Raw genomic sequence first — 26,091 nt, 5'->3', positions numbered from 1 at the left:
AGCAAAGGCAGAGGCGTCGATGTGGACATGAAAGATAATGTCCCAGTTGGGGGACCTTAGGATAGGAGCACTTGTTTTGCCAAGGCTTTCTTGAGGATGGTATAAGCATGTTGGCATTCCTATGTCTGCTCAAAAGGGATCAAGAGTCCATAAAGGGATTGAGCTATATCGGCATACATAAAAATGAAACATCTATAATAGCCGCCATGTCTCATAAAGTGCTAGACTCCCTTGAAATTGGTGGGTGGGGGCAGCTCAAGGATGATCCGCACCTTGCTATCGTTCGTGGAGATTCCTTGTTGTGGGAGATAATGTGTCCCAGGATAACTCCATGCCTAACCCAAAATTGGCATTTGAGTGGGTTTAATGAAATGCGGTACAACCTACATCTTTCTAGCACCTTACGTAAATAGTCAAGGTGTGCCTTCCAAGTGGAGTTAACACAGAGGTCATCCATAATGTATCTGCTCATGAGAAAAAATATGTGGGGGCTAGTTGAGGGAAGAGATGAATGCCCAGAGGTGAGAGGGGAAAATGAGTGGAAGAGCAGGAATGAAAAAGCATTGGGACTTATTGCACTCAGTTTAAATGATGAAATCATTCATCACATCACAGGGATACAATGGGCAAAAGATGCATGGGATGAACTCAATAAATTATTTGGCACACAAGCTAAAAATTCAAAGATAAATCTGTTAATGCAATTCTACGAATTGGATATGAAGGAAAGTGAACCTTTAATCACACACTTGAACAGATATAAAAGCATTAGGCAACAACTGGCACAGCTATTGGCAAAAAGGTAGAAGATGATGAGGCACTAGCAGTGCTTCTGAGAAGAGTGTGGACAAAGGTGAATATGAAAACATTGTAGCAACACTAAAGAATGTACCTGAATTGCAGCTACACGAGATAGAAGGAGCTCTACTAGAGCAAGAGAGCAGAGGCCAAGAGAAGAAATGGCTCGACTCAACAGCAGGAGAAGAAAAAGCATTCTTCACCCGAGGAGGATTCTCTCGAGGACGAGGACGAGAAAGAGGCAGAGTAGGAGGAAGGACCTTCACTTGCCACAACTGTGGAAAGCCAGGACACATGGCAAGAGACTGCTACAGCAAACCCAGTAGAGAAGGAATGACATCGGCAAACTTCATGAAGGCTCCAAAGTAAGTGGAGTCGGATCATCTTTTCTGAGAGATAGAGAGAAAGAGAGAAACCCCACAACCCATGTAACCTGTCCCAACAAAGTAAAACCACCTTTGAGCCACCGATGATGTAGGCCACGTGGTAGATGTATATGTGAGCACTTTAGTCAAGGTCGCAGGCACTTGTAGTAGCCTTGGACACATAGGGAGAGAGTGTGTGTCAAGGACTATGAGTTTAGGGACTTGAGGCACTGGTCGCGGACTATCAAGTAAGAGAGAAACTTGGTACAGGGTCCAGGTGTGCTAAGATTGTTCACTTGAGGGGAGGTGTTGAAATATACAAGTGAATAGGGTGTGTGCGGGAACAAGCCCTTGGTTAGAGGCTGTAAAAGAGAATCTGTAAATGTGAGAGAACTTGTGAAAAGGTGAGAAGAATCTACTGGGAGAGAATAAAGGGTAGCATGAGAAGATTCAGGAAGTGTGGAGATATTTTGGGAGAGGTAGAGAGAATCAAGCAAAAGAGGTGGAGTGAATCAAGGAGAAATCAGTGGGATTAGATGCTTGGATGTAAACGCTATAAATTGAGGCATTGGCCTAATGAGAATTTGTTGGTTTTTGATTATCCATGCCTACATTAAGCTATTAGTTAATTACTCACTAATCACATCTTAATTATTATCTAATCACTTTGTTAATGATGTTGATTCTAGCATTTGATCCACCATAGCTCATCACATTGCTGTTATTTTAACAAGTGGTAGCTCAAGTTCCAATTGTGTGAGACATGTATATCATTTGCATGTTGTAATAAATATAGACCAAGTTTGGAGCATGTGGTTCTTTCAATCTATTATGATGCTTTGTGTGAACGAAATCAAATGCAAACCTGTTTCTTTCACAACTACCAAAGGAAGCAACCACATATAAAACCTATACTGCAACTCAAATGTCTCATCGCCATATTCTTTCCACCAAATTGGAGCTATTTCTTTTTCAATTATATCTAAATGCCAAGGGTCACCAAAAGCACCCATTCTAATTACAAACTTTATTGGAAAGCTTCTTTTCCCTCATCTCTTGTGGCAATGATTAATCACACACTACCTTGAAATTTTCATTAACCTCATTATTTTGTGACTGTGCACATGAATTTAAAAACTTGCATCTAGTGCAAAGGCTACACCATGCAAAGGAGTATGCATTTATATCCATCGAGTATTAGCTTGAGTAGAATCTATTGACATTCTCTAGCAAAGAACTTGTTACGTTCTTTGACTTGGTGATTTACCTCTTACATTAACCAATACAATTTTCTTATAATAATCTTCTCTGTATCTATAAGATGCAACAACATAACAAACAACTTTATAATACTAACTATATTCTCTACATTTTGCCACTATCTCTTGTAATGCAGCTCAACCCACTATCAATCTCTCAAGAACATAGTATGTAGTGGTAAACTTTGCTGCATACAAATTTGTAAGCATTTATCCATCACGTATGAAACAAGGGACATGTGAACTGATGCTCTCTAATCAACTTTACCAAGACATTTGCATCTACTAAAGTAGGTTGTATAAAAGATATCTTTCCAATATCTTTTAATAATAGACTTAAAGTGTGTGTAACACAAGGTACCCATGTTATCTCCGAATATTTGCACTGAATGGAAAGACCAACACCTTTGTAATTTGAAGCATTATCTATCACTATTGCTATCACATTTTTATAGCCACCAACTATTGCAATTACTCTCTTGTACATTCTCTCAATGTATGATGATGTCTTTTCCCTTAAATATGTATATATTGCTTCAAGAAAAGCAATGCCACTACTACGATAAATGTGCATTACATCTATCAAGGGCTTTTATTAATAGCTCCTCCATCTATCTAGTGCAATAGTATAACCAAAGGTTGGAACAAAATCAAACATTGTGCATTTCAAGGCAAACTCGGTAGTTTGCTTCACTTTCTCTAAGTATTTCATGTGCATTTTATTATAATTTGGTACTATAAATCCTACCTTTACTATGCTCATCAATGCATCCTAAAAGATTGGATTACGTATAACAATAAAGGGAATGTCCCTACGTCCACTTTAAATGCAACTCAGGCATATTCTATCTGCATGCAACTCAAGCATATTCTATCTGCATGCAATGAATCAAGCTCTTTATCATGCTTCTTAGTAGGCTTTAAAGAAAGAGGCACATCATTCAATACATGTTCTCCTACCAAATTATTATTTAGAGTGTTAAGTGATTCTATATTCTCCTCAGTCCATTGTGAAGGTGATGCCATATAAATGTAGATGACATGAAAAGCCTTCTCTTTGTTTTCAATACATGTTTTCCTAGCAAATTATTATTTAGAGTGTTAAGTGATTCTATATTCTCCTCAATCCATTGTGAAGGTGATGCCATATATATGTAGATGACATGAAAAACCTTCTCTTTATTTTCTCCTTGGACTGTAATTTGGCATAGTATGTAAAGTGACATGTAGATTGGAAGGAGAAATTAGGCAATGCTTTACTTTAATTTCAACTCTGCTTAAGTGCTTTTTGATGGATGTGGCACTACCATGAAAAGTGTGACCATAACTTTTATATTGAACATGCAAAGTCATCTTGCCTTGCTTTAGTTCCTTGACATATGACCACTCTGGACCTCAGACCAGTGCCTCACATGTCGTCGAGGACTCCACAAAGCTTTATCCAGACTTCTATGTAGTTGATGTAAGAAGCGGAGTCAAACTAGTATACCAACTAGCTACAGTAGGGAGAGGTCGAGACATCAATTCTACTGTCAAGAGAAAGCCTCTTCAATGCTATCATTGTCAAGGACCACACTGAGTCTCTGAGTGTCCCATTAATCACCCAAGTTGCATCTTCCATCATGCTATCGACAACCTGTAAAAATCGTTATGGCATAGATCATTGGATCAAAGATTTCCCAATGAAAGTGGCGGTTGTAATTCAATAGAATGGTCCTACCATCACACTTCTCAACATGATTGGAGTGGATAGTAAAACTCAGAGATCAATTTTGAGAAATTCTAACCCATCTATGAATGAAATAACGAGACTCATGGCTCAAAACACACTTATTGTGGAAAAGAAAGTAGAAAACCATCTACTTAAGTAGCGGGATCCAAAAAGAAGAGGGGCCATAGAAGAAATAAATCTATAAAAGGGGGCAAAACAGAGAAGATGGAATGAGTGAACTTGGGGAACACATGAAGAACCATTCTACATGAATGATATTAATGAGGATTTTGATTCAGTGGACACCCACACTAATTTTAAGCAAACTAGAGACACTCAAACAAAAACTAAGGAGATTAAAAAGGAAAGGATGCATGCCATCAAGAAACCAAACAAAGAGAAACTTGGCTCATACCTTGACCCTGTAAAAGAATTGAAACAACTTCATGAGCTCTGGGATATAGTCACACATACTCAGGAGGAGTTAGAACCAAGACCAACACAAGTAAACATCTCTAGCACTGTTCATCCAAACAACCGAAAGCCTATCCTCACAACCCACAAACCCTTAGATATACCTAGTGTCATCCTTGAGGTTAGCAAGAACTCAACTATCCCAAGCATGGATTCTCAACTCTTTAGGAGAATGTTTGAGTATAAGAACCTTGAACTTGTTCAAAAGGTGGAAATTCCAATATCACCAACACCTTTACATGGTAGAGAGGTAATGGATACTTCCTTGAACATCCCTAAATTGTTGGAGTTCATGGATTCTGAAACAAAGACTACGATGACTGTACACTTGTGTGGAGATCTAGAACACTTCAGAGCATTGAAAGATCTTTTAAATGGAGATCTCAACATAGGACTACCACCATTTGCAGAAACCCACAAGACTCAACTCTGCTATGGAAATTTTCTAACTCAAATCATAGAAGGTCCAAGAACCCAAGTAGAGGATGAGTATACCAAATGAATGGTTGAAATTCCATTGAATAAATTGGGTCAATACTTTGAAGGTGATGAATCCAACGCATTACTACCACTCACTTCCAAGGGCATCACAGTAATGGGAGTCCTTAATGGTGGTGTAGGAGTCAGTATAATCACCAAAAAATGCTGGGGAAAAATGGCCAAACCCAGTCTTGAAGTCTCAAACATTGTGGTTAAAATGGCTAATGGTACTATTACCAAACCAATGGGAATGTTATGCAACCTTAAGATCAAGGTGTTGAAACATCGAGTTAAGGAATACGTTCATTGTGATGGACTTTTCCAAGCAACTTGATCCTTATGAAATGATCTTAGAAAGACCATTTATGCGTGAAGCTAAAATGGTCCATGATTGATCTAAAAACAATGTCTACCTACAACTTGATGACTCAATCCTTAGAGTAGACCTCGTGACTAGTCACGTACATCTAATGGGTGGTGGTGGACTATTTGACTAGAGATTTGATACTACCATCCATTTGACCCCTTTGCAATATTGCTATACTTCCATAGAAGAGATTGATGTAGGGAAGAACCTGCCCTACAAAGATGCTAAAAAAACAAGCTCTTAAGCCTGAAGATGATCTAAACTGGATACATATGAAGACCACAATTGATAGCTTGGGAGCTAGAGAATCTACATGGGTAACATCTGATGGTGAGAGCACCCTAAGGTTTTGCCCCTACGAATGATTCATGCTCTACTTTCTAATATCGAGGAGATTTGTTATAGTGAAATTGAGTCCAAATGGGATAACTCAAGCTCAAGCACCAATAGTGGTGAGGAGTCTGAAAACAGAGACCGAAAGCGACACCAACTCCTCAGTCACGCCACAAGAAAAACAAAGCCCATAACATCAAAAGAAATTGTAGGGAGTAGCTCCAAATTTGATATGGATTCCCAATCTAAAGAAAGGGATGAAGTGCTTCAAAACACCAATGAGCATCTGTGAAGATGGCAGAGACGTAAATGTTATGCAACGAATCATCATAAAAGGTTATAAGAAAGAACAACTACCACCCAATGGCTCTAATACATGGATGCATTAGACTTAAATCGAAAGTTTATAAATGATTTGGGAGAGGAGTTACAAAAAGTTATTGCAGGCCACCCCCAATTGATATAGCTAAGCTAGAAGTATCTAATGAACCAAAATCAAGTTGCTCAACTAGAAGAAACAAAATCGTGAACTCACATAGAAGGAACAAGAGGCTAAGATTGTAGTTGAAGTAGCTGATAAAGGGAAGGAAAATGACCCTGATTTACACCCAACACCTGAGCATTACAAGTCATACACCATAGGGGAACGCAAGTTAGTGTTTGAGAATGCCAAACTTAACCCCACAAGTGAGAGTGGAGGAGTCTATGATGGGCCTGTAGAGGTCAAGAAAGTAGACTTGGCTGAACGAGGAGAAGATCCTAAGCCTGTCTACATAGCCAAGAACTTAAATGAGGTTGAGGAGGCTAAACTTGTAGCTCTCCTCAAGAAGTATATGGATTTCTTTTTCTGGACATACCATGTTATGAAGGGAGTTCCTGCAGAGGTGGTACAACACACCATCCCCATGGTACCCGAATGCTAAACCAATCCAACAGCGACTCTATCCAATGAATCCCAAATATGCAAGCATTGTTAAAGAAGATATCGATAAACTTATTGAGTGTGGATCCATCTATGAGATTGAACACTCAAAATGGCTCTCACCCATTATAGTTGTACCCAAGAAGAATGGAAAACTTAGAGTGTTTGATCTCAAGAAAGTTAATCTTGCGACGTGCAGGGATCACTACCCCTTGCCATATTTAGAACATGTGCTCTGCGGGCAAGGAGGCTTAAAGATTTTTGGATGGATATTCAGGCTATAATCAAATTTTGATTGCACGTGAGGACCATGCTAAAATAGCTTTTGTCACTGAGCATGGTGTGTATGCTTACAGAGTTATACCATTCGGTCTAGCCAATGCACTAGCCACATTTGTGTGCCTAAAAAGGGTGTTTGAAAGGTGTCGATTTTATCGCATATCCTTAAACCTTACAAATGTTAATTTTAGGTGAAACAAGGAGTTATTCTTGGGCATACAGTGTCCAAAGATGGGATTTCAACTGATGAGAGAAAAATCAAGGTCATCTTGGAATCACCCCCACCAACAAACTACAAGGGAGTCCAAAGATTCATGGGCCATGTCGGCTACTACCACCAATTTATTCTTTTCTATGCAGAAATAGCTCGTTCTTTGTACAAGCTATTGATTGTATTTATATGGACCGAGGAGTGTCAATAAGCTTATGATGCGCTAAAGTAAGCCTTGGCTAGTGCTCCAATCTTGTGAACACCTAACTAGGATCTGATCTTTCATGTACACATTGATGCCTCCAATTTTGTAATTGCTTGTGTCCTAGAATAGCCAAGGGAACACAAATTAGACTATCCTATTAGTTTTGCAGTCGGCAACTAGATGAGGTTGAAATCAATTACACCACCAGGGTAGCAATGGTTTATGTTGTAAATAAATTTCAGCATTGCCTTCTTAGTAATAAACTTGTTTTCTATGTCTCATCAAGCCTTGTTATATAAATAAACCATGCTCCACATGAAGGATCACAAGGTGGTTCTTAATTCTTCTTTAGTTCAATTTTATAGTAGTTGTGAGACCTAGCAAGAAACATGTCATGGCAGATCATCTATCCCTTATACCTAATGGGTGAAGCACCAATCGGAGTTGATGACGAGTTATCAAATGCTACACTATTCAAGGTTGATGCTATTCCAAAATGGAGCGAGAAAATCGACAACTTTTCAACTAATGGTTTTCTAGAAGGAAAGGAACTGAGGAAAGATTTAGCAAGAAAGCTACTAAAAGAGAATGTGCCTTACCAACTTATTGTCGGAACTCTTTATAAAAGAGGTAAGGATAATATTCTTAGACATTATCCACGAGAGGACGAATATCTCATGATCATGGAACAAGTACACCACAGGGGGTAGTAGTAGGGGGACATTTTGTGTGATAGAAATCACAACCAATAAAATACTACACTCGGGGTATTGGTGGCCAACGGTTTTTAAGGATTGTGCACTATTTGTCAAAGGATGTGACGAGTGCCAATGTTGTGTAAAGCCACAAAAGAAGGACATGATGCCACTAATCATGTCAAAGTCAACCAGCCTTTTGAAAAATGGGGCTTAGTTTTCATTGGCTCTATTAGTCCTACTACATGTGGCACACAAACACGCTTCATCATTGTTGCCACAAATTATGTAACCAAATGGGCTGAAGCAAGAGCTTCACAAAAAGCGGATGTCATGGTGACTACTAAGTTTCTCTATAAGAACATCATTACCTAATTTGGATGTGAATTGGCTAACTGGTTGTTTGTTTTAGAACAACTTACAAAGGAAAGACAAATTACAGTGCAAAACATGCTTACAAAAAAGGACTCAAGAAAAAAGTTGTTTGACCAAAATGGAAAGGGACCATGTTTGCAAAATTACTCCAAAATGTACTATATGTGTTGAGACTCTTGATGGAGTTGAAACTGTTGGTTTCCTTAAAGGTAGTAAATTCAAAAAGTATTATGGTCCTCTTACCGAGGAAGCCTTGCGAGTCGCACATGATAAGAAGGCATCCAAGGAGAAAGCGGAACTAAAGAAAGCTAAAGCTCGATAAGAGGCTAAAGAAAGGCGAATCCAACAACAAGAACAATGAGAAACTATTATGGGATCTGCACAAGCATTCATGGGAGAAGTTGAAGGAGACACATAGGAGCACATAGCACCTCTACGAACATCCATTCACTTACCTAGCCCTTATGGTAAAGTGCTTCACAATGCATTACTTGATACGGGGGCTAGTCACAATCTAATTTCCTTTAATGCATGGAACCAGTTGTGGGAAAACCTCAACTTGTAGATACCTCTTTAAAGGTGAAAGTATCCATGCTAGGAATACCAAGGTTCTTGGGCTACTATAAATAGAGACATATTGTGATGCCAATAAGCACCAAGTGGGAGACTTCCTAGTTATGCCTACTAGAACATTACCTAGATCGGTAATACTTGGTCGGTAATACTTGGTCGTTCATGGATGAAGGTTGTTGGATGTATGATTGACTAGTTTGATAGGATGTGTCTCTATATGGGTGAAGCCACAGGTGAACACTCTACACATAAACCCTTGCCATATCTCACTATTATCGAGAATTGCAACGAGAAGGAAGCTTCAACATCCAAAAAATCTAAGAAAACCCCATCTGCTTTGGCATCCACTATTCACGACTCCTGACTCTTTTACACCCACAAGGCAAACACCTACATGTCAAAAGAATGGCCAAATACAACAAGCTACAAAAAAGTGGCAACCCAAATCTATCTTGAAATAGGTTACCAAACTTTCTCCATATGTACCACCTCAACCAACAAAGCAAAGAGGGCCTCAACACGCAGGAAGTCCAAATTACCAGTTACCCTAAAATAGATACCCAAACGCTTACTAAAAGCTCAAGGCTACTACTACGAGGGTAACCATTGTATTTAGATACCAAAACATAAATATATGCCACTAGTCTCACTGCCGCCGCTTATAAATCCCCAAATCTCCTCATTAGTGATGGATAAAGGCTTCAATCGCTCAAATACCAACAAAGGGAAAACTATTATAAAAGAACCTTCACCGCCAATGCCCAAACAAGTCTGGATCCCAAAAAGAAACCCTATCACACAAGACATGGTGATTGATGGTGAAGCTTCTACATCACCAAATGTTCCAAAACCATTGTTAGCTATCCAAGCCCCAACCCCATTGGTTTCCCTAAGAGTGACCCACTACGCAAGTACAAATTGCCTTGCACCACAAGTGTCAACTCCATTGCGATGAGGGAGTTATTTTTGCCAATGAGTATGAATCATATGAAGATGGTAGTGAAAACAACCCATGTTCCTCTCAGTGCAGAGCACATGAAACACAGATCCCTATTGAGGTAAGAGAAAAAAAATCACATTTATTGCTCATGGTCACAATAACACGATTCTTAGTAAGAATGATAGTTAATAAGAATATGAGCCTCTAAGTTACATGGGATGCAAAGATTAGCAGTCCATCATTGTCATGCTCTATTCTTGGCTCCATTCCAGTAGTCCCTAACCTTTCCTTCATGGGGGGGTGTTAGAACATGAAGTTAAGTTGAGCTAGTTTGTGAGTTCTAGTCTAGTGTGTGCTATGGATGCCACGTGTCACATTGGGATTGATCCCATAAGCATAATGGTACTATTATGTGCGTGTGTGCTTTATACGAGAGCTGTACTTGTCCTTGTCACATAATGGAGTCTACATCAAGCTTTCATATCATGTGAGTACTTTGGTTATCATTGCTTTGCACTTGTGTCTTCATTTGAGTCTTTCCATTCCTTGCCATGTGCCTTCAATTCTCATATGCGTAAGGACCATTGCCAAGTGGTTCACTCAAGTCTGGCACATGATCTCTAAAATCTAGGTATGCGAGTGTTTGCTTTGGTGCTTTGTATGAATTTTTTGTATTAGGAAGAGAGACTTCTACTAAGAATAACAAAACATTCAAATTTTAGGAGTGACTTCAACAAGGGAAAGTGAGTCTAACTTCTTTAAGTGTGGCCATTGTAATTAGCTCTATGTAGGGTCGTAGTACATGTTATCGTCCATTGAAAGAAGTTGTAGAGTGGCAAGTCTTGACCCAAGGGCTAGGAAGCTGAAAAGGGAAAATTAATTCTACAGTAGAAGCAGATGAAAAGGATTGTTACCTCAGATACAAAGGGTACAATTTGTTTGGCCTATGCAGATCCTTAGATAAGATTGTAAAATCCTAGTAGAGGGGATCCTAATGAGAGTAGGGGAAGCTTTGAAACCCTAGCAAAAAAATCATTCATAGTAAATTCGATGTTTTAGCAAGGTCTTAGTAGATGAAGTAAAGGACCCATACATACCAAGGTGGAGTCAATGGCATTTCTACCAAAGAGACCGATGCAAGGGACATTAAAGTTGTTGGTAGGGGGTCCATACATCCACGGGTGGTGATGGTGGATGGCATAGCTTTGGTGATGCATTTATGCCTTAGTAGGGTTTCCCTTATGTAAGCCTTTTAAAGGGAGGGTGGAAGACAGTGCAGATTATGTCCCCCTTTTCCATGTTTGATGCTTCTTCCTTGACCTCTTGACAACTTGATTGTTGAAAAGATGTTGGTGCTGCTTACTACTTTATCTCTCTCGGCACCTTCTCTAACCATCCTAATTGTATGCACTCGTGGTGAATTAGAGAAAACGATTAGAGCACACAAAAAGCTTCGAGTTAGGGTTAGTAGGGTGTGGTCTATGTTAGGGTGAGGGCAAGGGAAAGATTAGCAAAATGGCAAAACCAGTGTAGCTTTGTGTAGGGTATGGGTGTCACAATGAAGATGATATAGCTTACCTTTGTGGAACTTCCAAGTGAGTGTTAGGGTTAGAGATTGCAAAGCCTTGAGACAAGATAAGGGTTTAGAAAGCTTTGAGACATGATTAAGGTTGTTTTTATAAATGAATCTAAGATTATTGGATCATATAAAAAAATGAGTTGTGAAAGCATTTTGGAGACCAATTACCACCCCAAGAAGATAGGGAGATGCTTTTGATTGTTATGTGGCATACAAGGGAGGCAATATTGAACAGAAGGATCTCTAAAGCATGATGTGGTGTCATCTTGCAAAAAAGCTCACATTTGCTATTTGTGAAGGCTCATTCATTAGTGTTGAGATGAAGGGACTCCTGGAAACTTTGCTCACATGTAGTATGGGTTGGCTTAAAATGTGATTAGTTGAAGCTTATGGATAGAGAGAAAGGAACATCAAGGTATTCTTTGAAATTATGAGGAGTAAGAGCTTTAGTGGATAAGATCACAATTTTAGTGGATAAGAAGGGCAAATGGAAGGCACTCACTCATCACGCTGATTCCCTCTATGTGTAAGAAGATTTGGTATACTTTGAAAATAAAAGGGGTTTCCAAGTTAGGTCAGATATCGATTTGGCTTTGGTAGGTGCCTAGAACATTCAAATCACTTATTTTTTAGAATTTATATTATAACTGAAGGTGTTTAAGCTCATTAAAAGTTTAGAATTTTAGTGGATAAGAAGGGTCAATTGAAGGCTCTCTCACTCATCACGCTTGAATCCCTCTGTGTAAGAAGATCGGGTATACTTTGGAAATAAAAGGGTTTTCCAAGTCTATTCACATATGGATTTGGCTATGGTGGGTGCCTAGAACGATCAAATCACTTATTTTTTAGAATTTGTATTATAATCGAAGGTGTTTAAGCTTGTTCAAAGTTAAACGTAGCACTAATTAGAGTGCTTTTAGAATCAGACGTTCTTGTGCATGTGGTAATGCGTATGTGGTCAAGGACTACAACAACCATTCTTTAGTTATTTTAGAATGAGATTTTTGTTTTGTTTTTGAGCTGGGGTCAGAGAAGAGCGGACTCGTTCAGAGACTCGAGGAGAGAAATGCTTATGTCATTAGTTATTTTAGACTGAGAGGTGTATGTCAATAGGGCTGCTTGCAAAAAGGGGTGCTTTCCCACGGCCATCACGGTAGCCCTGGACTATCACAAAGTCAAGCTATGGGCCACTTCATTTGAAAACTCAAGTTTTAATTTATAGTAGTATATTTTACTTTTCAGGAAAGATTTAAAATTTTACGGCTTCAAAATTTTTTTGTATAAAATATAAAAATAGTTATTTTCTGCGGCCTGCCTTGTATTTTATTACATGGACACGTGGCCCGTGGTACTGTCACCGACAAAAATGCCAGCAGTTGGTCTACGTGGAAGTTTTCAACGCCAGCTGGGATGGCTAGGCTTGATCACGCTTGCACCTCTTTGTCGACGTGGTCAGTTCGAACAGCCACCAGGGCGCCACGACGATAAACGTACCTGTAATCTATCACTTCTACTGTTCTACACATGAGCTTTTCCTGTTTCGAGCTATGGCGAGCATTCTCTGCCGCTCTGTCATCTCTCGTGATAAGCCCTTTTAGGCGGTGATCGCGCTCGCTCCGTCCTCTACTTCTGCCAGGAAAACGAGTCGGTGCCGTTCTTCCCAATACCAGAAGCTGACTTTCTACTTTTTTCTTCGCCTTTCCCCTCCTCAGAAGCCGAGAGCTTGCTACAGTCGCTTTCCCGGTGCTCGCCCGCAAATCAAGAGCTAAAGCTTCTCAAAAGAGAGCTGCTCCCGAGAACATCGATCGAATAAGCAGCTCCCTCCTTGATTGTCGGAGAAGCATAACTGATTTTGTGCATAACTGTGCAAACAGTAGCTTTAATGGCGCCAAAAGCAGCAGCAAAAGAGGAGGAACTGCACCACGAGCTAGTCCGTGAAAAGGCGTAAGAAAATAGGTGGAGGTAGGAGCCTCTTGCTGGATGTGCCAGTAAGTGCATTAACACACAACCACTGCACGGCACGCGAATGTGAAATGCCTTTGCGAATCAGCTGCATATCTCTCATGAGTTGATGTTATGGTAAAACAAACAGGTGCAGCAACCAGTTTGCAGGAAATCGAGCTCCTCTCTATCATATCCGAACTGTTCGAACCCTGTGAACTCGAACAACTCGCATTCACCAGCAGTAGCTGAGTAGGGCCCCCTTCTCCTAGGGTTTTTTTGCAGTTATCTGCACACCCGCAGCAGTGCCTTCTGCAGGCTTCTGGATCACAGTAAGGCAGCCTGCACAGAGATTTTGCCCGCTCCCTTTCCGTAAGCTGTCTCTGAGAACTGTTGAAGGTCTGCTGCCATCGCCGTGCCCTCGAGGTTTAGACTTATGTTCTGCCCGGTTTCTCATCCCAAGCCGCTTCTGAGAACTGTTGAGTGCCATTGCCATCACCAAGCTCTCCAGGTTTAGGACTTCATCTTCTCCCCCAAGAAACTTAACCTGCGCTCTAAGCAACCTGGATTATGGTTGCCATTCAACGTTAAGGGTGTTGCAAAGAGCAGTGTTCTTCTCAGTTTCCTTATCTTCTTCTTCTTATTCTCTGTGTAAGATCTGTCTGCCCATGTTGTGACAACATGCGGTTGCGGAGGGGAGGCGGCAACCTGTCAGTTCCGCGTTTGGCCAGGAATACCAGCAAGTATCAGCTCCTTGTTCTGAGCTTGCTCTTCTTATCAGTTCTGACGCCACTGGTTTTCTTAGCAACGCATGGTGGAATCTTCAGGTCCACTTCCGGTAATGTAATACTGACTCCTACCTTGATGCTTTTCAGCCTGTGACATAGCCCCCTAATTTTCCAAAAACTGCATCAAGGGATGGAAAGTTTCAATTCTGTTACAGTTGCTGACTCCTGCATTTGGTGATTGCACCAGGGCTAAGAGATTTCATAGAAGGAACAGAAAATGAAGTAAGTTCTCGTGAGTGCATTCTTGTTTCAAAGCTTTTGAACGTAGTCTCGAAGCTTCCTTCTAAAACTCAACCTCGTTTTAGGTCCAGCAGCTCAGGGAGCTCAGTGCTTTTGAGCAGATAGAGAGCATGTTCCCGAAGGAGGTAGATTTTTTATTACACTTAAAGCACAATTGCTTTGCAGCACAGGCTGGATGGTTGTTTCTTCTTGTCTTCAGAGAGACGTGCTAAGCTGTATATACGTATTTTGAAGCAGGTAATTAGCACCATCTTGTCCACGATAGACGATTCTGGACCTTTGAGCCTAAACACCGCTCGCAGGAAAGACTTGTCATCTTCTTGGGTCGTTGAAAAGCCCATGGTTTCAGTCTTGGCTTCATTGCAGGTATACTTGCCCTCAGCATGCTCTAAGTTTCCCTAAAATTTTCCTTTTCTTTTACTGTTGTTCAGCCTAGTCTTTTGTGTCTGTTACAAGAAGACGGACAATCTAGCGAAAGCCAATGGAGCTGCACGCTCCCAAACAAGAGTTAATACAAGTCTTGAGAAGAGGACGGGAGTGCTGATTGACGGCAGAGAAGCTTTGGAAGCCACAGAGGCGAAAGAACACCACTCAAGTTCAGATGCACCAGCAGGTGAGTACAGATGCACCAGCAGGTGCTTTGAAGGGTGTGTTTTTTTTTTCCCCTAGTAAAGGCATCAAGCAAACAGTTTCTAATTTTGAAAAAGCTTGCATCGGCATTTGCAGGAGTGACAAAAGGTAACTCAGAATATACACTTGGTGACAAATTATCCCCTGCACAAAATGCAAGGCGTGTAAGTTGCCATTGTTACTGCTTATCTTTGATCGAAAGGGCGTTCTTTTAGAGTTATGTTAAGGGGGCATGTTCAAGGATGCATGCTATACATCTCCCTGTTACTATTCATATGACTGTTCCTTGTTCTGCCATGAGTTTCAATGCTAAATGATGCCCTGTATTGATTTTTGATACACAGACAACAGCTTTTGTCTTCACCTTTGCTCTCAAGTGATCGTGGAATTATATCCTTTTATGCAGAAGATGCGAATGGAGAGGAAGGTTAAGAGGTTGAGAGAGCTTACACAACAGGATGATGTAGCAGCTGCAAAATTAGAGGAGGTGGTCATGGAAAGAGCAAAAGGCATTGGTGGTGGTAATGTTTTGAACAAATACAGCATTTGGAGGCGGGACAATGATGAAAACTCTGATTCTTTAGTGAGGCTAATGCGGGATCAGCTAATCATGGCAAAAGTGTATGCGAGTATAGCTCAATCTCACAATCAGCCTCATTTACTACATGATTTAAGAATGCGCGTAAGGGAGAGTCAGCGGACACTTGGAGAAGCCAATATGGATGCAGATCTGCCTCGCAGGTTGGCTCTCTTTTCTTATCCCGTGCATTCAGTTTTAAATGCGTCTGGAGTGAAATCCCCAGAGTGTTTCAAAACAAGCTAGTTCTAGAAAATCTATCCAAAGTTACATGATTGGTTTCATATAACAAACACCACCTCAGTGTAGGAAAAAGTGTTTTTTATTTTTTCAAGAGTTATATTAACATCATGATTCTTTTTGTTGTAATAATTTTTTCTATTTGTTATAATCCTTGGTGTTAGGCTTCATCATGGTTGAGTTTGCCCTGTATCTTTGGAACTCTAACAGAAACTCAATACACAGACCAATGTATGAATGTATGCTATGTGTGTGTGGGGAGTAAATATTGATACCAACTTCTACACCCACTATTAGGCATTGGTGACATTAGTGGGGATGTCATAGTATCTAGTCCATACTATGCATGATGGAGTTGATGGTTTATTGTCTTGTGGATGACTACTATGAGGTCATAAATTACACTATCTTATAAAGTGAATTTGGGCATGTTCTTGGATTCATCTTGGTATATGTTATATTAAAGTCATCATAAGATCAAAGTATCTATAGACCAAAAGTGATACAATACATCCATGAAGTAAGTGCATCATGTATTAAAGATAAAACAATCTAGTTAAAAAAAGACAGAACATCCATGGGTATGACAATTCTCCCATGTATCTGTGTAGTAGGTGAAACATGTAGTGAGAAAGTAAAAGTGCCCATCTAAGAGAAAGGGAGCACTCAGCATCTCAGGTGGATGCCCTCTATCTGGGTGTAAAAAGGGATCAATGTCTCTTGTGTAGAGCTCCTGCTGCGATTGCGTCAACAGAGTTAGAAGTACAACGGAAGACAAGCAAGCGCGAAGCACACTGGAGATTCTTAACACCAATCCTTGTATTATATACGATCAAAGAAATACAACTGTAAACGTGATCAAACTGCCGATGCCCAATAAATATTTGTCCAATTTGCAAGACAGCTGTCCTTGGCAAAACACTAGCTACAGATCGGTAATATTTCAGCTTTTCAAACGCTTGTGCTTTGGTGCGCTGAAGCTCCTTGCCATGTAGATCATCTGAGACGATGGCTTTGGGGTCCTATTTATAGGGGCCCTAGTGTGCTGGTCGGATATCAGGATGGAGATGGCCTGCTTATGATTTACCTGACCTATGCCAATTGCTTGACTAGGCTGGTCAGCCTGAGCTGGCGAATTGGCTGGCCTAGCTTCTCTACCACGAGGAGGTGGGTGACATTCTGCCCCACTAGCATTGCTGCTGTCCTCATTTACATCTCTTCCTCAACAGGGGCAGGTCTCACATTTGTACTGGTTCCTCATCAAACCACACCGCTTCCTTTGTATTGGACCGCCACCTCCTTTTATACCGATACTTGCTGCAATCCGCCATTATCCACCAGCTCCAATTCATCCTCATCCGACGGAATGCCCAACTTCGGTCCATGGGTACTCCACTAGATTTTCCTCGAGTGAAAACACCAGATACATCTTCCAATTGCTTGGCGACTCCAGCTGGAAAATGAGAGCATTTTTATGATTTTGAAAGGACCCTTCTGTGGAGGAAACTTATACGAAACCTCCCTAAACTTCTCGAGCCTTTTCTGTTAAATCTTTAGATAAATCTAGTCTCCTTTACAAGATGTGACATGCGGAAGCTAACAGACAAGGATTATAAATGGAATCATCACCTTAAATCTTGACAATGAATAGCACAATGTGAAGAGGATAGAGTGGAGAGAGAGAGAGGAAGAGAATACACAGTATTATATTATATAGTACAAAATGATGTAATAGTCTTGTACAAAAGTTTATGGTCTTTGGCCTTCCAAAAGGAGACTATAGACCTACTCTACACGTCAAGGGTTCTATCCATGACCTGATCCCCAAGTGGGAGTGAGATCCCCATAATGAATCATGCATAAGCCTCTTATATAGGCCCTTGAGAATGCCCAAATTGGCCGACCAACCCTATAGGACACATAAATGTCATCATGTTGCTGACCAACTGTAAGATTTCTCTCTCCAGCTTTTGAGGTGTACAAGTGTAAGAACCTCCCTTTCTGATCTTGTAATTATTCCCTTCTTTGAAATGAAAGAAAGATTCTGTTTTATCCAGTTTTGATCTAGAGAGAAAAAATGTCTAGAGAGAGGTAATCCAAAATTGAGATATTTTTGGATATAAAAATCTTCCTAGTGTCTAAAATGGTTTCTTGAAACAGAAATTCAAAAAGAATTTTCCAATGTGCATTTGAAATTAATTGAAAATAAGTATAAAGGACCTTAGTCTAAGGATCCAGATTTTCAGAAATTTTTGAATTATGCTCCAATTAAGGTTCTTATGGACCAATAGGATTAATCTAAGTGTGGGGAGGAGATAAATCCAATTTATAAAAGAACAACCTTAAAAAATAAGTAAATACTCACATAAGATGAAGAGTTGACTAAGGACAAGGTTTATTAGTAAAAAACTATGAGTATTTGTGACATGTGGGTGCTTAAGACCGTAGTAATCACAATCTTAGTCTACACTTAACTGCACTTAATGATGTTTAAGAGAAACAGATATGCGTCAATGCAATGCAGCTATATTATATGAAGAATGCGGTTACAATAAGATCCAAATGGATCTGTACTGCTGAATATGCTGTCTATATGCTGAATGAACTGGATGAACTGCTGTCCACTATCTTTCCCTTGTTTCCTGGAAGGAAACACTGAAGGGAGGCTTTGGAACAGATACTGAATGCTGATGGAATGATGAAACGCAGACCTGAGGGCTGAATCTGGACTGTATGCTGCTGCGTTTGCTGATTATGATGCTGATGGAGATGCGTTACACTTCTCAGCCTTCCAGGAGCAGAAACGCTGAGGGACTGAGTGCTGAATGGGTGATGCGTTAATCTATCTGCTGCTGATGATGATATGCTGAACTGGTTACTGCCTATGCTGATGATGATGGGCTGAAAACGCATGATGAATAGATGAGGATGCGTTTCTCTTTATAGGCGGGTACTGATGCTGGTCGGCCAGTATTGCTACAGTCGGCCAGATGCTGTATGTCCACGACTGCGTAAATAATGCCAATCATAGCATAAATGCTAGTCGGCTGTCCCAAAAATGCCTATTAAAATGCATAAAATGCTTGAATAATGTCTGATAAATGCTGGTAAAATGCCTGATGATATCTGTGATGCTAATATGATGCCATGTCACTGTACACCTGACTGGTGTGCACGTGACATTCCCCGCTGCTAAACTGTTGCTGGGTGTATACCTGGCAACCTTCGACTCTTTTGCGATTCTTTTCCTCCGAACCACTGTCCCCTTCTGTCTTCTGCTGGGACTGAAGCCGTCTGCAGGAGTGAAATCCTTTGAGCCAAGACGCTATGTACTGCGGGAACTGGATGGCAAATACCTGAGTCACCCCTAACCTGTCTCTGGAAACCTTTCACCTACCATCTCCGTCGTACCTGAAACTCTGAACCTCCTGAGGCGATGTTGGAGCAAACTTCCGTCTTCTGTGGAAGAGAAACTCCCTGCTGCTGCCAGTTGAAGTCCAAACTTATGTCCTCCTTTGATGATGGATGTCATTCTTCCCTGAGAGTTTATGGGCAACATGTATGCAAGACTGACTGCTAGGATGTCTGTTATGCAAGCCATGTGCAACCCTATATGCTGTGCAAGAATGCAGATGGATGGGTTACTGATGCAGACCTAAGGGAAAATCCCTAAGGGTGGCTTGCAAAATTTTGAGAACTGGGTTTAACTGTGCGGAAGCGATAAAAATGATGACTGACTGAATGATTGATGAACTGAACATGCTCTAAGGCTGGTTACCCTGTAACGCTCTGATACCAATGTGACATGTGGGTGCTTAAGACCGTAGTAATCACAACCTTAGTCTACACTTAACTGCACTTAATGATGTTTAAGAGACAAACAGATATGTGTCAATGCAATGCAGCTATATTATATGAAGAATGCGGTTACAATGAGATCCAAATGGATCTGTACTGCTGAATATGCTGCCTATATGCTGAATGAACTGGATGAACTGCTGTCCACTATCTTTCCCTTGTTTCTTGGAAGGAAACACTGAAGGGAGGCTTTGGAACAGATACTGAATGCTGATGGAATGATGAAACGCAGACCTGAGGACTGAATCTGGACTGTATGCTGCTGCGTTTGCTGATTATGATGCTGATGGAGATGCGTTACACTTCTCAGCCTTCCAGGAGCAGAAACGCTGAGGGACTGAGTGCTGAATGGGTGATGCGTTAATCTATCTGCTGCTGATGATGATATTGTAGGAAATATGAAAGCAAGAGCAAAACTAGAAATAAAACAAGAACAAATGAAATACAAAGAGTTACCTTGAGATGAGTGTAGACAAGACACAAGATTGATACTTTCATTGATGTGACACCTACAATATATAGGTGAGAAGTACAAGATTGAGTAGACTGACTTATGGGATAAATGTAGAGATGCCACATGGCACTAGACTCAAGACACAGACTTAAGTGAAACTAGACTAGAAATAGTACACCTAGTGTGCACTTATTTCCAACACCCTCCTTAAGTGGACACTAGGAGGAAGACAAAAAAGACAAGACTAGAAGATAGACATAAAGACTGATAGACTGAGAGACTAGACATGAGAGAGAAAAAAATCCTGAGACACCCCTCCTCAAGTGATATCCTCATATGGGTCCACAAGGGTAGGGACAAGATGGATCTAAAACAAGACACAGTCAGATTGATAGACAGATAGACAGACAACAGATAGATAGACAGACAAGACTAGATAGACAGAAGACTGACTGTAGAACTGACTGTAGACAAACAGATGGACCTTGAAGACATCCCTCCTCAAGGGCAATCTCTGCCTCTCAAGTAGGGACAAGAGAGAGGTCTTGAGTAAGACACTAGAATCCCTTGACCTACATCATCGGTGGTCAAAGTGGTAGACAAGAAAGGTGAAGTAATCAGAAAGCCCATTCCTCATCATGTGAGGAATGAACAGCAAGATCTGCTGATGTAGATGCTGTAGCAACATGGGCTGAGGTAGATACAGGGGCTGATGTAGAGGTTTTAGAGTAGCAGTCCTTCTCCCGGTGATTATCACGGCCACAAATGGTGCATGGATGAGCCTTGAAGCAGTCCTTCTCCAAATGATTAGTTTTTCCACAATGGGTGCAAGGCTTTCTTACCTTAGATCCTCCTTTCTTTGCTAAAAATGCAGTGTCAGTTACCTTTTGTTGTTTTGTTCTTTCCTCTTCTTGGAGAGCATTGATGATACCTTCAAGAGTAGGATTATTGTGATACTTGAAGGTAGTGACAAGAGTAGCATAGGTGTCAGGTAAGCTTTTGAGAAGCACATCAATAGCAATATCTTCGGAGATGGGGGACTTCACTGATGCAAGCTGAACCATAAGACTGCGAAAATAATTGACATGAGAGGCTATAGTAGCTCCCTCCTGCATATATAGATCAAAGAATGAGATCATAAGTGCAATCTTAGAATTTTTAGAGCGGGGTCCAAAAAGGGTATCCAAAGTGATCCATGCTCGAGAAGCAGACTGTATGTCGGAGATGTGATGAATGTAATCATCTCCAAGACCGAGCAAGATGATAGCATAGGCTTTGTCATTCTTGGCAGTGGGAGCATAAGTGATAACTTGCTCAATGTCGGAATCTTCGGGAGCAGCAGGATGAACAACGTCCCAAAGACTTTCTTTCATAAGATGGCACTTGATTTTGATTTGCCAAGTATGAAAGTTGGACCCATTGAATTTGTCGATAGACATGAGAGAATGAGTAGAAGAGGCCATGTGGGAAGGTCTTACCTCTTGCTAAAATGCAAGGGCAGTGTCTATTCCCTTACAAGATTGCAGAAATGAATGAAAGAAGAGATCCAAACTGTTTTTAGAAGCCGGCTCTCTCACCACTTGTCAAGGCCATAGCATTTGACAGCCCATCGAAGCATGAGGAACTAGTAGTTTGCAGATTTAAAAGGACTAACCAGCAAACTGATGGAGACAATGCATAGTTACCTTGTAGACTCTTCAAGAAGAAGCAATGGCAGAACTGAATGCAGCAAAAATAGCTCGTTTAGGAGGACAGTCGATCTGCAGCTTCCTTGAGATGATACGCACCCTTGAGTTGATGAAGAAGGCAGCCAAAGAAGGGCTGCAACAGTATGGCGGGCAGCAGCAGCTCCAAGTGAGAGAGCAGTAGTAGCTTCACGAAAACAAGAGAAGTATGCAGCAGCTACTGAAATCAGGCCGGCGCAGGGTGGACAGCAGATTCAGGTCGGCGCAGCCTTGAGATGAGTGGAGCCGGCGCAGGGTGGACAGCAGATTCAGGTTGGCGCAGCCTGTGCAGAGTGTGAGTAGGCTGGTCCTACAGGCTGAGCGCAGCTAGGAAGAAGTTATGGCAGGCAATACAGCTGTGATACCATGTAGGAAATATGAAAGCAAGAGCAAAACTAGAAATAAAACAAGAACAAATGAAATACAAAGAGTTACCTTGAGATGAGTGTGTAGATAAGACACAAGATTGATACTTTCATTGATGTGACACCTACAATATATAGGTGAGAAGTACAAGATTGAGTAGACTGACTTATGGGATAAATATAGAGATGTCACATGGCACTAGACTCAAGACACAAAGACTTAAGTGAAACTAGACTAGAAATAGTACACCTAGTGTGTACTTATTTCCAACAGATATGCTGAACTGGTTACTGCTTATGCTGATGATGATGGGCTGAAAACGCATGATAAACAGATGAGGATGCGTTTCTCTTTATAGGCGGGTACTGATGCTGGTCGGTCAGTATTGCTACAGTCGGCCAGATGCTGTATGTCCACGACTGCGTAAATAATGCCAATCATAGCATAAATGCTAGTCGACTGTCCCAAAAATGCCTATTAAAATGCATAAAATGCCTGAATAATGCCTGATAAATGTTGGTAAAATGCCTGATGATATCTGTGATGCTAATATGATGCCATGCCACTGTACACCTGACTGGTGTGCATGTGACAGTATTACTAAAAAAATGAGATATTTTGGGTATAATGATTCAATTTTAACACCTTGGTAAGGAGAAGGGGGCTCTTCAAGGAGGCACCTATTTCACATATGTGGTGGAGTTTTAGACTCAAAAATATTGTGATATTTTGATCTCTTTGCTCTCTTAGATCAAACCAAATCAAAAGGGAGCCAAACTAGGTCCAAATCTTGTTCAAATTCAGTCAAAGTGAACCGGAAAAATTCTAGAAACTAGTTGGACTTGGTTAGAGGTCTCCCTTATCTATAAATATATCCTTAGCCCTTTGTAAAAAAATAAGAGAACTATATCATGTCAGTATTATACTGAAATAATGATATTTTTTATTATTCTCTAAAAATTCTCTACAAATTGAAGAGATTGGAGCTTCTCTCTCTCTTCAATCTTCCTTGGAGACTTCATCAACATACGAAACCAATTGATTAGTTGGGGACCTCTACTTTGATCAAAGAATCAAGCAATCTAGGAGGTAAAATGTGGTTTATGTTTTTTTTTCTTTAATCTCCAAATGTTTCTCTCTTCTCAATCCCTCTCAAGCTTGAGAAACATTCAATTGAATGGCTTTTCAATACAATTGAAGTTCTTTAATAAATTGTGGTGATAAAACACATAAATTTTTATTTATGTTTAAATTAAATATTTTTTAAAGCATGTCTCTCTCTCCTCCAAAGAATAGTCATTCCTATGACCTATTCTATATTCAAATGAAGCTTCTCATGAAGTAATTCTCTAATCTAAAAGAATTTCTATGCTTGTCAAATTAGAGGTCAAATAAGTGACTTTTTAATGCTTTTATGCTATTTAATTTATTAAAAAATTAAGAATCAAGTCCATAACTGGATATTGATTCAATTAATGGTTATTCTAATCATAGAGATATTACTAAACTTTATGCTTTCAAATTATTGAGAATTATCAGTTATGATAAAATTTTTAAAAAATTAACACATAAATCATTTTCAGTCATAATATGAAAAGAGGACTTCCTACCATATTCTAGGATTAATCATCCTAGATTAATTGAATGATTCTCATTATAATCTTGAAAAAATTAATTTTTATGTTTATGCATAAATAGTTAATTAGAAAAAAGAGAAATTTCTAGCAATCCATTTTTATGTTAAAAGAGTAATCCCTATGACAATGGAAATCTATATATTCCAATGAAGTAAGAGAAAAATTGGGATGCTAAAATAATATATATTTTACTTAAAAATTAAAATTTTTTTAGTTAAATTTATCTTTTTGCATAGATAAGTTTAAATGATGAAAGAGAAATTCCTATCATATTGAAATTCAACTATTTAGATGGGAAAAGAGAAATTCTTAGTATATTGAAATTAATGAGTATTTTAATTAAATTCAAAGATGAATTTTAGATAAATTTATTTTATTTATGAGAAATATTTAAATGTTAAAAGAGAAATTTCTATGATATTTGAAATTTCATCATTTAGATGAGTATATTGGAATTAATGAGTATTTTAATTAAATTCAAAGATAAATTTTAGATAAATTTATTTTATCTATGAGAAATATTTAAATGTTAAAAAAGAAATTCCTATGATATTTGGAATTCCATCATTTAGATGGGAAAAGAGAAATTCTTAGTATATTGGAATTAATGAGTATTTTAATTAAATTTAAAGATAAAATTTAGATAAATTTATTTTATCTATGAGAAATATTTAAATGTTAAAAGAGGAATTCTTATGATATTTGGAATTTCATCATTTAGATAGAAAAAGAGAAATTCCTAGCATATTGAATTAATGGGTATTTTATTTTAGATGAAATTACTTTATGAGAAATATTTGATGAAAGAGGAATATCCATGATATTGGAATTCAATTAATTAAATGCAAAAAGAGGAATTCCCATGGTATTTGAGATCCAAGAAATTAAATGAGAAGAAGAGAAATTTTTAGTATAATTCAATTTATGATGAATTATCAAAAAGTGAAAATATGGGTAGAATTGAATTCTGTAAATCCCATGAATTCTTTTATTCAAAAGAGGAATACTAAATATAATTCATTTGAGAAATTGAGAATGAAAATGAAAATAGTCATCGAGAAAAAGAACCTTTAATTAGGCCAAGAAATTGACAGAAATTTAGAAAAAGTTCTATTATCGGGATCAACCTAGAAAAAGCTATTAAATGGGAATAGCATGTGAATGGATGAGATAAGGTGAAAATAGGATGCGATAAGATGTATATGGGATGTGATAAGATGTAAACGGGATGAGATAGGATGAGAATGGATGCGATAAGATGTAAAAGGGATGAGATAGGATGAGAATGGATGGTGATAAGATGTGTATGGAATGTGATAGAAATGATGTGATTGGATGAGAATGGATATACATATGAATTGGATATGGATTAAGTAATGTGGACGGATGTGGAACAATGTGAAAGACGAGAGTTCATTATAGGAAGTCTACTTATGACCTGTTTTTAAATGACTGTTTTATGTCAAAAATGCTGGGGAAGCATTTTGACCGTCTTGTGAATGAGGTCGTGGTGACCTAACTGATTAAAGTTGTAACAACTGACGGAGAGTCAATGGAGGACGTCTCACGTAGCAAGATCGGCCGAGGTCTTGACGAGCCTCAGTTTGATTTAAATGATGAGCTTTCGGTACGGTGGATGAGGGACCAAGGAAACGGTCTATGAGTGAAGCGTTAGGTCACCTGCGAAGGATCCTAGAGGGTGCTGACCATACGGTGCTCGGGCTCTGGGTCGTCGAAGATACCCACACGTGCGTCGGGGAAGATATTGGAACAAGGAGTAAGAGTTGTTTTTTGAAACCGGGCATAGATCTGGTTGATTGACCTTGCTGGTCCTCAACGGATGAGTCCATGGCTCTTTTATATGGATTTGTTGGTTAATCTTGCTGATCTTCAACGGAGATTCTATCTTGATTTTTATAAGTGAATATGTTGTCGGGTACTATGAGCTAGGAACTATCGAAAAGGCCCCCGAGGGATAGGTGGTGAGCATTCTGGTTGCCAATGATGCCATTGGTACACCGATGAAGGAATGATTGAAAATTAGAATTCAACCGGATATTTTGGAGGGTT

General features: G+C 39.6%; 1 protein-coding gene across 4 annotated transcripts in view; it reads left to right on the top strand.

The window, feature by feature from the left end:
- Nucleotides 1-13,081: 13,081 nt before the first annotated feature.
- LOC147609710 (polygalacturonate 4-alpha-galacturonosyltransferase-like) overlaps nt 13,082-26,091 on the top strand; it is a 35,570-nt gene continuing 22,560 nt past the window's right edge. For 2 of the 4 annotated variants that reach the window (XR_015264136.1, XM_086786753.1), the window contains exons 1-7: nt 13,112-14,345; nt 14,483-14,517; nt 14,601-14,660; nt 14,773-14,901; nt 14,992-15,148; nt 15,262-15,329; nt 15,572-15,906. Coding sequence is in view for 3 of the 4 variants with exons in the window: in XM_086786753.1 (XP_086642879.1) it covers nt 14,189-14,345; nt 14,483-14,517; nt 14,601-14,660; nt 14,773-14,901; nt 14,992-15,148; nt 15,262-15,329; nt 15,572-15,906 (941 nt within the window). In the remaining variant the exon portion in view is untranslated. Of the gene's footprint in view, nt 14,346-14,482; nt 14,518-14,600; nt 14,661-14,772; nt 14,902-14,991; nt 15,149-15,261; nt 15,330-15,571; nt 15,907-26,091 lie in introns of all 4 variants that reach the window. The other 2 variants (XM_086786754.1, XM_086786755.1) reach the window with 2 other exon arrangements.

This window comes from Cibotium barometz, chromosome 50, assembly GCF_041138505.1.
Source record: "Cibotium barometz isolate CiBa-2024 chromosome 50, ASM4113850v1, whole genome shotgun sequence".
Classification (NCBI taxonomy): domain Eukaryota; kingdom Viridiplantae; phylum Streptophyta; class Polypodiopsida; order Cyatheales; family Cibotiaceae; genus Cibotium; species Cibotium barometz.
The sequence above is the reverse complement of the archived record's forward strand: the minus strand, read 5'-3'. Positions and strand labels throughout refer to the sequence as shown.